The sequence below is a fragment of the Augochlora pura genome, chromosome 1, assembly GCF_028453695.1.
Source record: "Augochlora pura isolate Apur16 chromosome 1, APUR_v2.2.1, whole genome shotgun sequence".
NCBI lineage: Eukaryota > Metazoa > Arthropoda > Insecta > Hymenoptera > Halictidae > Augochlora > Augochlora pura.
In genome coordinates this window covers 7,116,938-7,135,939 of record NC_135772.1, presented here as the reverse complement: position 1 = coordinate 7,135,939, position 19,002 = coordinate 7,116,938, and the positions used below count along the sequence as shown (strand labels likewise).

At 29.1% G+C, this 19,002-nt stretch overlaps 2 protein-coding genes and 2 non-coding genes across 12 annotated transcripts; all 4 read right to left on the bottom strand.

Moving 5' to 3' along the window:
- Nucleotides 1-835: 835 nt before the first annotated feature.
- Nucleotides 836-8,462, bottom strand: LOC144471059 (choline-phosphate cytidylyltransferase A). Of its 9 annotated transcripts, XM_078182800.1 has the most exons (13): nucleotides 8,310-8,459; nucleotides 7,713-7,866; nucleotides 7,042-7,249; nucleotides 6,632-6,764; nucleotides 6,241-6,384; nucleotides 5,459-5,566; nucleotides 4,962-5,070; nucleotides 4,764-4,880; nucleotides 4,420-4,571; nucleotides 4,117-4,338; nucleotides 3,881-4,048; nucleotides 3,505-3,626; nucleotides 836-2,640 (listed from the first exon to the last, which is right to left on the bottom strand). In XM_078182800.1, exons 5-13 carry the CDS (start codon nucleotides 6,349-6,351, stop codon nucleotides 2,538-2,540), a joined length of 1,212 nt encoding a protein of 403 aa, XP_078038926.1. In that variant the 5' UTR covers nucleotides 6,352-6,384; nucleotides 6,632-6,764; nucleotides 7,042-7,249; nucleotides 7,713-7,866; nucleotides 8,310-8,459; the 3' UTR covers nucleotides 836-2,537. The 9 variants fall into 9 exon arrangements, with proteins under 9 accessions (XP_078038926.1, XP_078038910.1, XP_078038893.1 ...); XM_078182784.1 differs by lacking the exon at nucleotides 6,632-6,764 and having other exon boundaries at nucleotides 8,310-8,458; XM_078182767.1 differs by lacking the exons at nucleotides 6,632-6,764; nucleotides 7,042-7,249 and having other exon boundaries at nucleotides 7,713-7,846; nucleotides 8,310-8,462.
- A 1,950-nt stretch (nucleotides 8,463-10,412) lies between these two features.
- Nucleotides 10,413-18,588, bottom strand: Karybeta3 (karyopherin beta 3). Its single transcript, XM_078182748.1, has 14 exons — nucleotides 18,463-18,588; nucleotides 17,363-17,512; nucleotides 16,648-16,874; nucleotides 16,458-16,554; nucleotides 15,603-16,168; nucleotides 15,199-15,307; nucleotides 14,614-14,913; nucleotides 14,354-14,536; nucleotides 14,131-14,257; nucleotides 13,576-13,938; nucleotides 13,193-13,446; nucleotides 12,530-13,050; nucleotides 12,029-12,248; nucleotides 10,413-11,923 (listed from the first exon to the last, which is right to left on the bottom strand). The coding sequence occupies exons 1-14, from the start codon at nucleotides 18,571-18,573 to the stop codon at nucleotides 11,828-11,830; spliced, it is 3,324 nt and encodes a 1,107-aa protein (XP_078038874.1). The 5' UTR covers nucleotides 18,574-18,588; the 3' UTR covers nucleotides 10,413-11,827.
- Nucleotides 15,366-15,555, bottom strand: LOC144472709 (small nucleolar RNA SNORA74). Its single transcript, XR_013494452.1, has one exon. It is a non-coding gene; the product is annotated as a small nucleolar RNA SNORA74 (small nucleolar RNA).
- LOC144472715 (small Cajal body-specific RNA 8) lies at nucleotides 16,289-16,417 on the bottom strand. Its single transcript, XR_013494453.1, has one exon.
- Nucleotides 18,589-19,002: the final 414 nt, after the last annotated feature.

Sequence of the window (19,002 nt, the reverse complement as noted above, 5' to 3'; positions counted from 1 at the left end):
GTAAATGAGATCATTAATAAACACTTATAATAAAGCAAACATTTATGTACTTAAAAATATATTTAGAGATTATAAATATATAAACTATGATTTACACATGTGTTTCATAATTACATTAATTTATATTTGTTGTAGTGAATATGCAACAAACTAGTACAATCCAAATTAAATTACAAACAATTTATAATACATTTTTGAACAACTTCTATTACTTTTTATTCTCTCATATAAATAACATGGACAACATAGATAATGCTTAAATGATGTGTCTATATTTAACCAAACATGACTGTTAATTATATATAGTGTGTATATCACTAGTTTTACCAGTCCAGTCAAAATGACTGGTTTTGCAATTTCATTTCAAAATTTCTACTGCATGTAACATGTTCTTTCCGAAATGATATCATGAATTTTGTAGCCATAACTAAAGTTTTATGAACTTTATAGTATTTTATATGTATTCGTAACAAATATATTTTTTGTTATTGACACTTATACTAGTATCAGTTAAAATAAGTGGTACATGTTCTACGTGAAATGATATTGAGGCAGCTAGAATAATTGACAAATACTGCAACTTTGTTTGGGACAGAATACATGATTCCGGAAGAATTATGATTCTGATGCAGTACGGTAGTGGCCCTTGGAATTGTATACAGGGTTTTGGGCCGCACATAAGGTTCTCCTTAGGTCCCGGACACTTGGCTATCTGTAAGTGCGAATTCAACGCTCGGGGTTTCTACAAACAATTAAGCGTTTGATTTAATCATTCTGACTGGTTTTGGTAGAAATAGGTATACTTAAATTGCTGGTAAATCTAGTAATATATAAATACTTAAAAAACTAAAATTTTATTTTATTTCGTTTTAAACCTGGTATTTCACAGAAACAGTATTTCAAAATCAAATACATTCGTTTCGCCGTTCACAAGACTGTGCGTGTCTAATCACTGTCAGATTGAGAGACAATAAAAAGAATGCCAAAAGTACTATTCCCATGAGACATACATATATGTGCTATACACTTTTTCAATAGTAATTTTTTAATTAAAAATATAACATATTGTAAAAATTTACTCTACATGCGTTAAAAAGTTGCATGCTGTAATGAAATTAAAAGAGTTAAATTCGGGCACCATTGGTACATTTTACGAAACAGAAGTCTACAAATTTTTACAATTGTATATCTATTTTGCATTATAAATTTTTCACATTTGTTCAATTTCAGCTTTATGCTGAAGTACATAACTTTATACATTAGCTCTGGTATATATTATTCTATACACTACATACTGGAACTAAGAATAAGTAATATTTTTGTCAAGAATTTTATTTTAAGTTAAAACCATATTTTATTTTCACATAAGAATTTTATCATACTATTGTTGTATCATCCCAGGGTTGTATTTAAATATCTTCAAATAAAAGCACCATTATTGAAACGCAATTCGTACATTGGCAACATTTACTTAAATTAAATAATGTGATTGCACGTATCTTAAATTTCATCAACTTTAGTTTGTATGTATCTTACTACATATGAAGTTATGTAATAATACGAATAATCTCCGTACACATTTTAGTATCTATTTCTAAATTACAAAATTTTAAATAATAAAATTGAGTAAGTATAGCATTCCTTACATTTACTAACTAATTCAATAAAAATAATTACTCCTAAAATTTATATATTTTATTTTATCTACTCTATTTTCTCTGTAAACACTTCCACATGTTAAAATAAAATTCATTTGACAGTTGTCAAACTTTTGTTTCTTTCGTACTTTTGTATTTTTAATGGTATCAATAAGTTATAAATATAAATCTTTCTTAAGAAATAAATGATTTCATTGGTACTACCTTCATATAAACAATATCGAATGAATCTAATATCTTACGTCTATTAGACGATCGTAAAATAAATATATCGACATTTGCTTGAAAATCGAAATGTAATTTAATACATGTTACAGTAAAAATATTGACTGTAAGTACGCAACATTATGTAAGTAATAAATTACGAGGTAATTTGTAAAAAAAATGTCATATAAAATTAACAATGAAGTAATCGAAAATGATTAAAAAATATTAATTGGACATTTAAACTATGAACGTACTCCTTTGTATAAAATAATACACTGTTTGACTTCTTAATAGAGTATGAAATTCAAAATATATAATAAAATTGTTTTAAAGGTAGGAACTTACGAGTTAAGAATGCATGTCGTGATACTGAACAATTTTTGAGATAGTTGCAACAGAAGATTTAAATAATATATAACATTTAAACATAATAATGTAGATCTGTAATACATAATCTGTATATTATATTCCATAATCTGGTTAAATTTCTATGTCGTAACAGGTAGTTTTATGTTGTGAACAGTATGAAATCATGCTATACAAAAGCCTATGAAGCATAGCATTTTAGTTCATATCAGCAGTTCACTTAGCTATATGAAAATATCTCTAAACATTTTTAAAGAAATTGCATATTAATTTTTGGTCAGAAGACTAATGTGAGAAAATGTATTATTATTTAGAGCGTGATTTTTCCTCTTCATCGTCGCTATAGTCATCGCTTAAATAATAACTATTTCCTGAAAATTCAAAACGGCCAGTCTTTTTTGGTGGTGGGCTGTAAAGCAAAATAAGTATATTAGATGCAGGTATATTTATATATGTTGTATGTGATATATATCACATATTAATTTTGTAACATACAATGTTTAAATTAAAGCAGAAAATAAACTTTGAACACATCTTTTTGATACATAACTATCAGTGTTTTTAAGTGTATATATTGGGTTGGTAACTAAGTAATTGCGGATTCAAAATAAGAAAGAAAATTCAATTCTTTTGCTTAAAAATATAAGTTTATTCAATTAAACAAATCAATTTTGACACTGCTTTTCTTTCAAGGCTTCATTTTAATATACTTTATATAACATAAAAATCGTGCTTGTGACGCTTGATTTTTTGGAAATAATGTAATAAGATATGTCTGAAACGCGCGTATTGCCTTTCCGTCTACAAACTGTAATAAAAACGAAACTAAATAACTAATCGATACAAATTTTTTATTAAATTGAAGATGAAAGTCCAGACAGTAAGAAAACAATATAGCTTAATTATTTTGAACACGTTAATAAAACAAATAATGTGCTAAGACCATCTATTAACAAAATCCGCAATCACTTAATTGCCAAGCCAATGTATATCCCCAATTATCAAAAATTATTTCTTTGATAATAAAAATAGAAAAGCCTTAATAATTTGTTAAAATTTCTTCTAACTATTATAGCAGTGTTAGTAACAAGCGTCAAAGAAATTGCACAATGTTACTTACTATTAATTTCATTAATTTAACAACATAGAATAGTATACTAACATAACATGCTGCAAGTGGGTGGATGTGAAGTATTGAAGGTTTTCGTATGGAAGCGGTACAGAATGAAGTAGTGTTGCATATTAATCAATTGACTTGAATGCTGAGATGTACCTTGTTTGATCTTCCTCATTATTGCTGCTATTACTGCTATTTGGACTGCCATCCCTTTTTGGACTTGCAGGAGGAGATAGTGCTTGCATCAGACGACCTTTACTTTCATTCCAAATTGTCGACTATGAATAATGAAAAATTATGCTATAATGACATATACATATATAACAATATAATACAATTGTTGTTAATTGTACAACATTACAATACAATATATATAACAACAATACAATTTCATGAACAGATTTTTAAAATTTGAGTTTATAATTATCGATTTAGTTTGAAGAATGCAATGACCAATATTAATATGGTGTTTAATAAACATTGTGAATCTATATTTTATGATATACTATAATAGCAAGTACAAAATACCTACCAATCTGCCTTCTCTGCCAAATAGTAGCAAAAAAGCATCAATAAAATCTCGTGACTTTTCTTCCCATTTACTAATCATATCCATACGTTTTTCACCAATGTTTTCCATAACACGTTTTCCCTTATCTTTTAAATCATCAAATTTATTCTGCAACCGAAATTTCTTTTCCTACAATTAGAAACTATTTAGCATAAAATTATATAATTGCATTCTACATTACAGTATTTATTACATACATTGAGAAAAGAAACATTCAGTTCTTTGGCACTGTACCCTCGTGCAAGATTTCTCCTTACATAAATATCATAATCCTTAACTATTCTGGCTACAATATCTGATGTCGATACTCCTTCTGTTCTTTGTGTAGCTACAAACATACCTTTGGCCTTTAATGCAGCATACACATCTGTACTATCATCCGTCATGTAGGGTATATCATCATGCGCAACAAAATCGATCTACAATATTGATTATCATGCTATTAACAAATTCATATTTGTATTTTTAATAATGGAAATTAATTACATGATCAATTATACCTTATGTCTCTTTAGAAATTCATCATCCAACTCCCATGGAGCATCTCTAACTACTTCATCTACATATCGACAATGCCTTACTGCATCATACCTTTCAATATCAGTCATCACAGTTCTACCTTTCTTACTATGGGTAAGCTCATCATTACAAACTGTAAAACCGTAAAATTTATGTCGTATTTTTTTCTAATCATTTATTTTCATCTTCATTACAAAATCAAAAACACGTATTCTACTATCTGTTGCATTCTGTGATATTATACCTCATTTAAATTATACGTTTTATAATTAATGTTACATCTATATTTTAAGCACTATAGTAAAATAATATTTATTACACTCACCTCCGACAATAAGGTAAACATTTGGGAAAATATTTTTTGCTTGTAAGAGTTGTCGTGCGTGTCCTTGATGAAATAGATCATAAATACCATCTGCATATACCCTGACTTTCCTAGGAGCTAAAATAAAATTGTGTTACTTACCGATATTTCAAATAAAGCCCTGAAGCTTCTGCTCATCTGACAACCATTTAAACTAACCTTTACCACTTTTTGCCATTTTCAATGTAATGCGAATATTATAGTCACATACATCTCTTTCAGCAATTGCTTCAGGTTCATCACTGAATGGAGCTTCCATGCAGATAGACTGAAATAAATTATAATTATAATAAGAAAATAATAAACTTTAGAATACCTATACTGAAGATATAAGTTATTATGTTATATAAATCAATAAACACTTGAGTTACAATGATGCATTATGTTCAAATGAGAGTATAACTTAAGAAATAGTAAAGTGAAGATACAAATATAATTAATTAAATTTAATTTTACCTCAATTCTAATGACAATGAATGAGATAATAAAACTGAATATTTGATAGGAAACATTATTACATTTATTAATTTTTTAAGTACATATTAAAGATAGTACAATTGAAACAGATCCATTCATGTTTAATAAGGGAAATAAATAAATATAACTTTAATAATATATTCTATTCAAAATTATTAAAAAAAAAAAATTAAACTCACTGGAAGTTCTTTGTAGCAAACAGAAATTTCACTACCATATTTTTTCTGTGAAACTTGATCTGATTCATTATTTGATGTCCTGTTGGTCCCCCAAGTCATTGTCACCAACTGTTAAGATTATTAAAAAAAAAGTACTTTATAAACATTTGTATGTTTTTATATCAAATTGTTTATATAGTTAATTCCTTCAATGTTCTGTAGACAAAAATTCTTATTTTGTTTTTAAAAAAGAATAATACCTAACTATGTATAACAAAACTTCTTTTCCAAAATTCATTACAAGATATGTAGTGTAGTAATTACATGTTTTATTAGTATAGTTATTTGTGATTGATATTAAAATAAGATTAATCACACAATGATTTATCCACAATATTATATTACATAGATATACCAGTGATCTTGCATCATATCATGTCATTATTATTAAAAGTACTTGCTTCCATATTTTGACTTTGACATTAAATACAAATTATCTCTAAATGATTAGAGATAAATTTTGACCTACATATAAACTTTGAATGATTGATGTGACTACATTAGAAAACAAGATATTATAATGTTACAGATTTAGATTATAAATATAATAACCTATGTAGATTAATATTATCAAACTAAGAAGGAGACCAGAAATCTAATCAATTTCTTTAACATATGTTAATAACAAAACACAATAAAACATTAATGTGACAAGTAATGATGTAAATGTAGCAACATGAAATTAAGTTATTTTTTAAAAAACAATAAATATATAAATACTTGAAATATTAAAATATACTTACGGGATAAATTTGCGAGTCTTCTGTAGAACAAGATGCACTCTCTCCGTTTTGACTATTTGAATATGACGTAGAATTTAACATAGTTTCTTCTCTAGCACGTTTTCTAGACATCTTCTATTGATTCAATGTCTTGCCATGTAAATCCTATTAAATAATACAAATAAATGTTATTAACATCAACTGTTTAATACAACTATTTCATGCAAGATACCAAGTAACTTCCAATTTCAGTTATATTTAATACTAGATGAAGTGTGTTATAAGAGACAACAAATTATCTATTATTATATACTACCACGCAAAAATGTTTTGATTACTCATATCACGTATAACTTACTAAAGAAATTAAACTAAAAGATTAAAATCTCTTTCAATATGAATGTGATCCTACCATTTCTGTTTTTAGATGTATGCATTAACTTTAATTAGACCAACTTTTAAGTATACGTTCACACTTTGTTTTGATAAAGAATTCGATTTCATTGATCATTGACCGAGTGGTCAAATATTTTTTAATCTATATGCTGAAATATAAAACCATAAATGTCTCAAACTAAAAAGATTTATATAATCATAAAAAAAAGTAACATATGAATATGGTATGCATAGTAGATAGGTTAACTTACAAATAGAAAAACTAAAACTATTCACAAAATACTTTGTACAACAAAAGAAATCTATAAATACTATTTCATATATAACTAAAATTGATAATAGCAAATATTATTTCTTTATTTAAGTATTTCTTAATATTATTTGACAAACTATATTTAATGATATGTACAGAAACTAAAAATTTACCTGATTATCATAAATTATTTTAAGATTATGAATTAACTTCATTGTACGGCATTAAATTTACAAATCATTGTAATTACAAAATTTTCGTGAATAGGTGTTTAATCTGCTACAACCATTTACGGGAATGCCAATATTTTTATAGATCAGTTATATTTACTGTTATTGTGCATTGCTTTTTTTTAACGAAATTCAAAAATATTCATCCATCCTGCACAAATAATTCAGATGTTAGAAATACATTAAAAAATTTAAATAACATGAATACATACACGAATCAAAATGTAACCAAAAACGCGTGGCTACAAATACAATATCTAGAACGTAATAATAGTACGTATAATGAAGCGAAAACCGTGAAAAGTTAAGTAACTTGATGAACCGGCTTTCGATAGCCCGTTGTTGTGTGTACTGTCTGTCATTAAAAGAATTTCCACTTCATTTTTTCAAAAATTAATTGAACGACACAAACCTTCTCACGCCCTTATTTTGTTACGCGCAACTACTGCATGCACAAGTAATAGGATATGATGAAAAATCGAAGTGTTCCCGTTAGAAGTTTACTGAACTCGAACTTTGATGAATTTTTATGAAATACTTTCACAGCATGAATTCTAGAGGAAGTCCATATAAAATCTAACAAGTATTTCACATTTAACATTACTATTACATACTATTTAACAGCTGAGCCAGCAGACACCCGCCACGACACTTGCCGTGGATATTCTGCACACTGCACGCGCTTCAATACACAACCAGGGCCGAATAACAGCACCGAGCCTTCCAGGTAATAAAGTGTGAAGTATACCTATATGATGTGTACGTATTCTGCATTAAAAGAGTATGCCAATTACGATTGAGGGCAAGAAGCCGTACAACTTTATTTAAATCTAGTTTTTTTTTACACATATCAAAAATAAAAGTAAGGAAACCTCAATTCTATCAAATACGAATCCTTACTTTTCAATGGTAAAGTAGAATTCGCATAATAAATTTATGAAAATAGACCATTTAATCGAATTAATAGTTATCCATGAATCTAAATTAGTTCTTAACTGAAACTATTTGTTTTGCTCATTATTACTTAGAATATCAATATTGTATGGAGATTAAGAAGTTAAAAATATAGAAAGGTGTGTGACAATAATGTTGTCATAGCATAATACTAACTTATCAACCCAAAAAATCAATTTTAAAATTGCCGCCTAGAAGGCGCTGTAGGAAAAAGAATGAAGACAATTTAAACTTTCTCACAATTTGAGGTAACGTACATTTAAAACTAATGGAAACACCAAATATGCTTTTTAACTATCGATGTATACTAAAAATTAATTTCACACAGTGTCACTTGATTGTATGAAATGAGCTTGAAGTGCACGGACATGTGGCTACAAAGGAGTTTCACGATAGAATGACCACCCGTCAGTTATGAAAGAGGGGGAGAACGATGACGTAATATCGGATGATCAGAGGCGTCACACGTCACATTATTTGTATGCAATATCACATGCGCATAAGTACATATATATACGTACATTTAATTAGAAAGAAATGCTACAAAATAAAATTGTTTTCTTTAATTTGCTTGAACAGAGTTAAAGAATTTGCCGATAAGAAAATATTATCATGAATACTTTTTTCATGATAATATTGAACATTTGAAGTCCTCTTTATACAGATTTTAAAAGTTACAATTACTTGAAATATAATAATATTACTAAAACAATCGTAATCACGAAATTCAAGGTACGTATGATAAGTTTCACTATTTTTCGTTTATCTATCCTTGCAGTATTCATACACCGCATCGGTACAAATATATAAACTATAAACTTATGTTCGAAGATAAAACGAAATTGACATGTTTATTATGAACGTAATGCATTATAGTTATGTACATATATTATTCTTCTATTTTAAAATAAATTATAAAATCAGCGTACTTGCAGTTGTATCATATAATTATATGTTTATAAGAGTAACGTTAATTATTGTTGCGGCACTTTTAACATTGCACTTATTTACGAAGTAAATCAAGATTAATGTAGATCAAAATTTGCATACAATATAACTCTAAGATTGATCATATTAATACAGAAAGTAATCTTTTCTGGAACATTTTACAGAAAATTTATGCGTAATAAATTTATTTATATAGTATACTTAAAATTACCCAATGTTGGTAAAAAAATATAATAATTATATCTACTCATGCTTATTACAATTGACATAATTAATATTTACATATTTATGTATATACATATACATACATATGTAAGTATTCCTCCTTTGCAATAGTGCAATCTATGTTGTGTCTATTGATTCATAAAACGATGCGAGGGAAGCAAATTATTCATTATAGACGTGACATGCAAGATCATACAACTATAAAAATAAATAAATCATGAGTTGCGTGAAAGTATTACGATCTATCTAACCTCGATAAATACTTGTAAATGCATTGCGTGCTGCAAAATAATGGAATACGTATACATATGGTTGGGCATAAAGAAATAAAAAAGACATGCACTACAAATTTTTCCGTTAATTTCTTTTTTTTTGACAAAATATACATAAACATCTATTATTTGCATATGCCATAGAAGTAGAACTTCTGCTTAAACGTATCTGTTTATTATTTACAGTTTAAGCTTAATTCAATTTTTCAAAATGAACTTCTTCATAACTTAAGTTTTAAACGATAAATACAGTGTATTTTGAAATTACTTTTACTTATAAAATCGCCTCTTTTTTTTTTACACCTTGTATTCAGTGTAATGAAATTACTTGACATTTTAATATGTAGCTGAAATACGATCCACTAAAATTACTTAAAGCATGCATTATTCAATATTTTGCAATAATACGAATTTATATTTACATTTGTAATGTAACGCGGAAAAAGAAGTGATGTTAGCAACTTATTCATCAAATGAAAGTAACTTTACGATTTCACTAAAAAAGTAGAATACTACTCTAAATTTTAGTAGACAAGTGTACAAAATTGAACATTGTAATTTAATGTTATAATACTCTTGGACTACCTTTTAGTTCTATTTAACCTATAAATATTTTATTTTATTAAATAAATGTCATTATTAAAGGTGAAATAAAACGACCAATTAAAAAGCTGAGATTTATTTTAATTAGTAATAACTTTAAAATAATCTCTATATAATTATAATTATAAATTTACTTTTTTATGTTAATTTTGCGTCGACATATTTTGTCACTGCTTATCGCATAAAAAGTTCTTCATTGATTACTAAGTAGTTAAGTTGTTTATACCCGCGCAATGTATTTTTCACATGTGTGTAGATCTTTATGAAATAATTGAGACAGTATCTATCATTCATCAATGATAATTACATATATGTAATTTAACGTTATATGTTTATTTAATATTTATATACTTTGATATATATACAAATAAATGTCCGAGCATTATTTCTATTCCCTTACATATGTCATAATAAAAAATTTTTTTGAGGGGATTTTATGTTGCAACTAGCCGCAAATTTTATATGATGTATATTTTCCATTGCAAGTATGCATGCAATAGTAAATATTGTGTATAAATAAATAGCAACAAGAACAGGAAGTTGTAATTTTGCTATTCCTCTCAGTCATTTCATTTGTAACATTGATGTTCTTACAATTTATATTGTTGTTATACAATAATGTTGAAGAAACGTAATGCCCAGCATCATCTTTTTTTATCTGTATACGTCGCAATAACAAAACAGGTGCAAAATTACAGCTAAATAAGCGTAATAAGTTAATATAAAGTAGCTGTAAAATTACAGAATCAAATAAAATTTCATTAAACTGAAAATACTAATATTTCCTTTAATTTCAATTCGAAAAAGTGTTTATCAAGAGATAGTATAATATAATATACCATGTATTACGATATCATTCGAGACAAAATCTTTCGAAGTTCATTACGTTTCATTTAAAAGGCATTCGTATACGGCTCCATCTAACTTCAACGCTGTAATATTATCGATATTATTAAATAACATTTACTGTACCTAAATTTAATAATAAAATACCTAAATCACAATATGTTTTGCCATTAATCAATGGCAATGAGTTGGTGTCTTTCCAATCTATTTTTCACTTTTTGCAGTTTTGTTATTCTGCCGAATAAACAGTTTCAGAATGAAAATAATTGGGACGAATCAGAGATCGCAGTGACAAAAGAACAAAATTCAAATATTCGCGGAACAAAGCTATCATTTATATTTAAAAATACTATGCAATTTACAAAGCTATATTAAAAAAAATTTAGCATCGTTCGGCTGTCAATGGCGGGAAACATAATGTTCTATCAATTTTGCTGCGATGAAAATAAATTCACATATGTACATTTGGTTATTATATATTGCTGTTACGAATGATGCAAGCAGAAAATTGGTTCAAATATTTTTCGTCAATGCGAGCTCGCTTATACGTTTTAATTACGTTTACACTCATAGACTTATGCATAACACCTGATTAAATAGTGATGACGTAAGTTTCAGGTCATTAATTTGCAATTCTGAATAGTAAAAAACAGAAAAATTATTGTACCTATTAGTGAAATAGAAATAACAAATATGCGCGTCGTGTCAAATAGTTATATACGATAGTATCTCTTTTCATAATTAGGCTGGAGTAAATGTTCCATAGGTATAATGTAGCTACCTAAAGTCTTGTGATTTTCACGATAAGCTTTATTAAAGCAAATGTGTTTTTTTTTCTTTTATATTAAGGCGTTTAAGTTCAAGGATAAAAAAACAAATGGCTAATTAGTAGGCTGTGCACTAAGTGCTTTGTATAATGCTTGTTGCTGATCTGCTGTTAATGCACTTATGCATGCTTGGAACATAGACTCGTTGTTCTAAAACAAACAAACAATATATATATGTGTTACATAGTATAAATTATAATTTATAATACAACAACGATTGATGCAAATAATTCTATTAATCTGAATGTAACATACCTGTATTTGTCTAACGATACTAAGAATTCTGTCCATAACAGGATTGTCTGAAGGTACTGCCTCTTTGTGAAGTGCTTCAGCAAAGAAACTTATTAATCGAGGTAGATTTGCATTATTTGGACCTAAAACTGCTACATGATTTGCTTCGATTAAATCGCAAAGATACCCATATACGTAGGGAGCTTCAGCTTCATCTTCTACTACTGGTAACCAAGAGAGCCTATATTTCAATAATAAAAATACATCATTCATTTCTGAAATGCTTTAAATTCTTTTGACTGCATTTTAATTCTAACAAAAGTTCAGAAACCAGTCAAATATACAAAATGTTCGGCAATAATTGAGTACGTTAGTTTAACTCGTTGACTTTTTTAAAAATAGGTTTTGATAAAGAAAAGTTTTTAACATTTGTTTACATTAATTTTATTTTAATGTGTAGTGTCCTTTGTGGCATTTTTAAAAGATTCTTTTAGAAAACTATAATATGAAAGAATAACTTACCAATGTGGAAGTATCTCGTCAACATTAATTGCTTTGTGATTATACTTGAGGATTTTTGTGACTGCAGAAATAGCATTTTCAGTAGGGTTAACATTTTCTACAGATCTGGATTCTTGATCATTTATAACTTCCATTAACCTAGGTAGAGCTTCTGCACATGCTTGAGCAAATGCTTCTCCTCCATATTGACCTAAAACACCGCAACCATAAGCTGCAGCTTGTCTAACTTCAGCTGATTTATCTGACACATATTGCATCATCGGACGAAGGAAATATTCTTGATATTTTGCACACTCGGGACCACCATATTCGATCACATCGTCAAAAACACATAAAGCACATTGGTGATCTGACCAAGATCTCTCGGGACTCAATAATTTTACAAAATGTCCACAAATTTGGTCGAAAAATGGGAAGAATGTTGATTTGTAGGTCATAAATAAAGCATGTAAAATGTCTCCTATTTTGTTGAGTGTATATATATCTTCGTCATCTTCTTCGGCAAGCTGTTCTTCGACCACCTAGCACAATCATGAAAGTTTATATTTAAACACAATTAAGATGCATTTATATCAAATCGATTCATAAATATTTATAAAAAAACGCGGTTAAAGAAGAAAATGCAAGTAGACGAACATTAAATCATAATTTCATATATTTTACCTCATCGTAATCTTCATCTTTACGTTTTTCCAATCTAGCCACTGCTCTTTCAAAATGTTCGTTAAGTAATTTATCTAATATACGTAAAAGTTCAGCCATAGGTTGCGCTCCTAAACAACCTGTACCAAGGGTTTCGATACATTTAGCTAAAGAATACAATAATTCCAGTGAAACTTCATATTCTGGTTCTGTGTCGATTGCTTTTAAGAGGTCTGGACAAATGTATGCCCACATTCCTTCAAGATATTGTGGCCCTGTAATATATTTCTAAGTATTTATATAAGTGTAACAATTTATTATTTTCTACTTCAACTATTTGAATACCGTGAGGTTAAAGCTTAGATTTATTATTATGTATTTATTTGTTATGTAACTTCTATAACCTTTTATCTTTGCACAATCGAGGAGATATGGCAAACTTGCAGCGGCTGCTGTTCTAACACCATCATGGAAATAGAACCTCAACATAGGAACCATTAGTCGCACTACTTCTTCAGCATAACCTGCGAAACCTTCTTTCAATTCTCGTGCGTAACAAACTAACATTTCACAGGCAGAAGCCTTATCTTCCAGTCCAGCTGTTTTGATTCCGAAGTTTTGTTGTTCTCCAAGAGATACAAATTCCCAATCCAAATCTTCTATACCTTCCATGTCTTCGTTATCGAGTAGAGCAACCTCAGGTTTCATTGCCGCTGTACGTAAAACTGGACCCATTACCAGTGGCAAATATTGTTCGAACTGCTTACCTAAAGTGGTTAAAATAAAATTTTGGATTATTTAATAATAACGTAACTTTTGTATAAATAATATATCTTCTAATCCTATTCGAAAAGAAATCATATGTAACATGAAAATTGCCCTTTCTCATATAAAAAAGGCTTATATTTTCCAAACAAAATTATAATTGATTGATTTGATATGGAAACAGAATAAATTACCAAGAATTTTGCAAATTCGAGCCCAAGCAGATATCAAATAACTAGTTTGTGGGTCGTCATCTGGAAGGTCTCCTTCTGAATATGTTTTTAATAACATTTTCATAACTTCACTAGCATCTGAAATAAACTATATGATCGCAAAAATATTAATTTCCTTGAATATTCAAATGTGTCGCTAATTTTACACTGTTAAAAATAATTATAAACTATGGCTATACATTACCTTGTCCGGACCAACTGCAAGTCCTATAAGACTCACGCATTCAATAGTTTTGCCCCGAAGCATTTTGTGTTCTACTTGATTTGCGTTTTGTATGATGTATTTTAAGCATGGCATGAATCTATCATAATACTTTACAAATTGTTCTTCACAAGTATCAGCTACCGACGCGATGGTCGTAACAACCTTTTTTAAAAAGCGATATTTGATTACAACGATTATAACATTCTATGTAATTCGTTAAATATAATTGACATACATACTTGTTCAAGAACAAGTTTTGTTCCTTTTTCGACTAATTCTCGGAATTTAGCGGTTAGTATTGCTTCTAATTTAGCCATAATAGCATTCAAATATGGTGTTAATATGTGTTTTGGACAATCTTCACTGAAATTCACAAGAGCCGCACCTGCATGAGCTTGAACCCTTGGATTCTCATAATCTTCCAAAACTATTAGCAATCCAGGAATAACTTTACTGTGAAATTTTTTTTCAAAAGTTGGTGCAAAATCAGCTGACATTTGACCGACTGCATTGCAAGCAGCATATCTTACACGAGGATGCTGAAAAAATGCTTGATGTAACAAACAACAGACTCTAATAATACATAAATAGTTTAATATAAATGTTGTACGTTCTATGACTACGACTATTTAAAAATAGTCGACTCTCAAGAACTCAAAAGTCAATATTCAGTGCAAACGTTGTCAGAACGACAATGTAAGACAAATATCAAGCTTATGTTTTATTCTACCATGAATGTAACGCTATTACGTTTGTATGTAAAACATAACTGCTGACTCTATTCATGGATTTCATATTTATATTAAAGTTATAGTTCAACTCACAGGATCTTGTAAATATTCAATGACTCCTTCCATGATTTGAGGTACTATCGCTTCCATTTGTTTATGGCAACCTTCTCCTACAGCAGAGATTGCCATAAGAGCAGCATGCCTAAGAAAAAACGTTGTGTTATCGCATGGTTTCGTCAATTATAAAATAATAAAACTGCGATGTCTGTTCAAAGACTATGACAATAGCATTAAGCTATTGTCAACTCTCTAGGAAGAACATCCCATGAGAACCTTGAATATCTATCTATCAGAACGATAGGCAGAAACAGGATAATCTCACAGGTTACTCTATCACAGATGTAACGCACTTACATGTATAATATATGTAAATGCTGACATATCTATGATAACTACAACTACAAAATAACAAAAGTATAGTAGTAAAAAGTACATACCTATATTTCCAATCACTATTATGCAACATTTGAGGAACATTTTGTATAATAAGTGGTAGCATTGTTTTACCGCCTAAACCACATGCTAATCTGTCTAAAGCACTTTCAGCAACCACAGTGTTGCTATCATTATCATCTTCAACAATTTCATCAGCAAAACTCCAATTTTTATCTTCTTCTATATCTGTCATCATTTTTAGTACTAATGGTACTAAAGATACTAGATACTTTCCGCCTACTTTGCGTACCATTGCAGGAGCAGTTTCTGATAATGTCACTAATACTTCTAATGCCAATTGTCTCCAAGAGTCTGGCATTTCTTCATTAGAAAATATTTTCATGCACATTTCTATTATATTTTCTAATTGTAATCTGAGAAATTTAGGAGCTGACCCTGCCAAATCGATCAGAACTTTTAGAAGAGCATCATCTGTTTGTTTTTCTACTGATTGAGCAGTTACTTGTACAACTGCAGGTAGTAGTTCTGAAAAATGTTTCTGTATATTGACCTCTTTATCATGCAAGGTGATAAAAGCTCCAATAGCTCTTACAGCTTGAAATCTGACCTAGATAACAGAATTTACTATTTATTACAGTTGTATTTATATCGAAATACAACTTTTGGAAACATTTCATATCTCACATGAACGAATACAAAAGTTCTAACAAATATATGAAACAATATTTCGTGTATGCCCCGTATCTGTCTGTAAATTATAACTTCACAAGTTACAGTCATCAGAAGGCAATTATTTCTATAGGAAGACTTAGTAACGAGAAGCTTAATTAACACGATCCCGCGTATCACACTTCCACAAAAATGTATCATAATGGATCTCCTACAATCAGAATTACCTCATAATTTGTGGAATCCATGACAGACTGCTGTAACATTTGTTTAATAAGATCGAGATGATTTGTTTGTTGATTTCCAAAAACACCTGGGACGGATCTGCATGAAGAAATATGTTTGTGTAATGTATAGTCTATAAATAAATGTATAGGCAAATTGATTTTCGAGAATAGCAGTCTCTTGCAAACTTACATGAACATTCGTAGAGCACTTTCTTTCAGTGCTGGCAAAGGACTATTAGAACATTGGAATAGGAACTGCAAAAATTCTGGCCACTGATTATTACCATCTTCATCAATTAAATTTCGCGCGACTTCAGCTGCAACCTCACATACTTTACGTCGAATAGTTTCTGATTGTTCATTCTGAACAGATAATAGAATTTGTTCCTTCAACTGAACTTGTGCTTCTGGTGGAATCTAAGACATAATAATAAGAAGAAGAATTATTATTATTTAAATTATCAAAAAACATATGATTAGTTTGAATATTTTTTACCTTATCTCAAATTCTTAATATAGTTATATGACACGTAATGTTGCAATAGTTTATATGAATTATGATTACTACAGAAATTTGATAAAAAGTTGATAGCATATATTGAAAACTTGATAATGATTTGTCATTCAGAAGCTAGAAAGACCAGATTCTCATTGGCAATAGTTGTTGGCATTAACTGCAGAATGCATTACATGATTTGAAATTATTTTAGTCTTCAGTCTTCTATATCTATTAAAAAGTAATAATCTCACCATACTTCTATTATGTAATAATGTAAAAAGTAAACCAATTCAATTAATATCAGAGTTTGAAGAAATTACCTTAATTTCTGTTTGTACATGTTCAATATGTATGAATATTTGTAGAAAAAGTACAGTTATTGTAGATAAAAGTATTACATAATTACTTTTGGATAAAAATCCATGAACTCAGATGAAAATAGTCGACGTAATAGTACAGCAGCTATACCACGCATCTCTGAGGTAAGGGTGGCATTGCACAAAGATGTTAAAAGAAATGTCACCTTACTTTCCACTGGTAGATTGTTATATGCCTCCTAAAATGTTTCAGATTTATAATTACTTGTTTACAATAATCTAATTAATCTTATGTTAATAAGTAATACCTAAAATAATTATTATGAAGCATTTCCAAATTATCAATAACTGGAATTAACATGTAAGGCAATATTGAAAATATAAAAACATACAAAAAAGATAGAATTATTTAAAATTTATTTAGAGTATCATAAACATGTTGGTTATACATAAAAATCAATCTGCAACAGATAATCTAGCATTGTGCTGTTTCACTTTAAATCACAAAATAATTACAATATATAAAATGGACAAAGAAGATATTAATTATGAAAATATCAAGTGAGTGACTATAATTGCGCAGTAAGGTTCGTGTGAATAAATGAACTTCCTATTACATCCAAAGCACGTTCAGGAATGCCGGAAATTGAACCGAAAACGGCTTCGTGTAGGCGGGAAAGCGAATACACAAATTATAAGTCTTAACAAGAACTCATATTACGTTTTAAGTACTATGTAACAGAAATAAAAAATGACTTTAATCGTCATTAAGAAGAAGATTAAAAAAGACATGTATTGCACATAAAATTTTCAAGAAATTTATATGAAAATTGAATTGTAGCTGTAATGAAGCTTAGTAAAAGATTGGCGGGGTACATGCTTCTGCACGACACCATTTTGGATTTTATTAAGTTGTTCTAAACACTTGTCAGTATTCTTCTTTTTTTGTCCATCATTTCTGCCATAGATTCAGTCATGTAACAGTGCACATCAATATTCTACAAACCAACTGAGAAGTTAAAAGTATGATTCAGCATGATTAATTTCTAAATGCTACTCACATGCGAGTTCTGACAACACGTTGGAAACGTGCTCGGGGATTGAAGTATTTCATTTCATGATACATATGTTGTTAAAAACATTAATGCATGGAAAATATATATGTGAAAATTAGAAAAAATGTACGTACCTCTGCTTGTGTTCTGGCATCGTTATCTGTGCTAAGAAGTGTGTTTAAAAGCTGGTGAAACTGATCAAGGTCTGCCGCCATTGTTGCCGAACGAATGAAGCCACGGCGCATACTCTGGGAGTTGATCGTCAATTTATGTTACCAAGATAAACCTTAGAAATATCCCTAGATAATCATAGTGCCATCTTCTAGGAAAGTAGGACTGGAAAATTACCTATCTCTATCCGATGTATGCATGGCAACTTAGCGTGCGGCAGCATAGTGTAGCATTAGAGAGTCGGGAGAGTAATTAATTGTTATAAATTTATAAGAGAAATTACTTTATTTAAATTTATAATAAAAATGGGAAAGAGCTGTAGAGTGGTAGAGGAGAGGTCTTACAAATATGATTGGATAATGCCAATCCATTGGTAATCTACTGGAATCGTCCAATCCCATTTGTGAGGTAACCTCTGCGCCATCTGGGGAAGATTCCGAGTATAATCCCTGACACCATTGAACATCACTAGCCTTGAGTGGAAATTCTAAGAACGCTGGTTC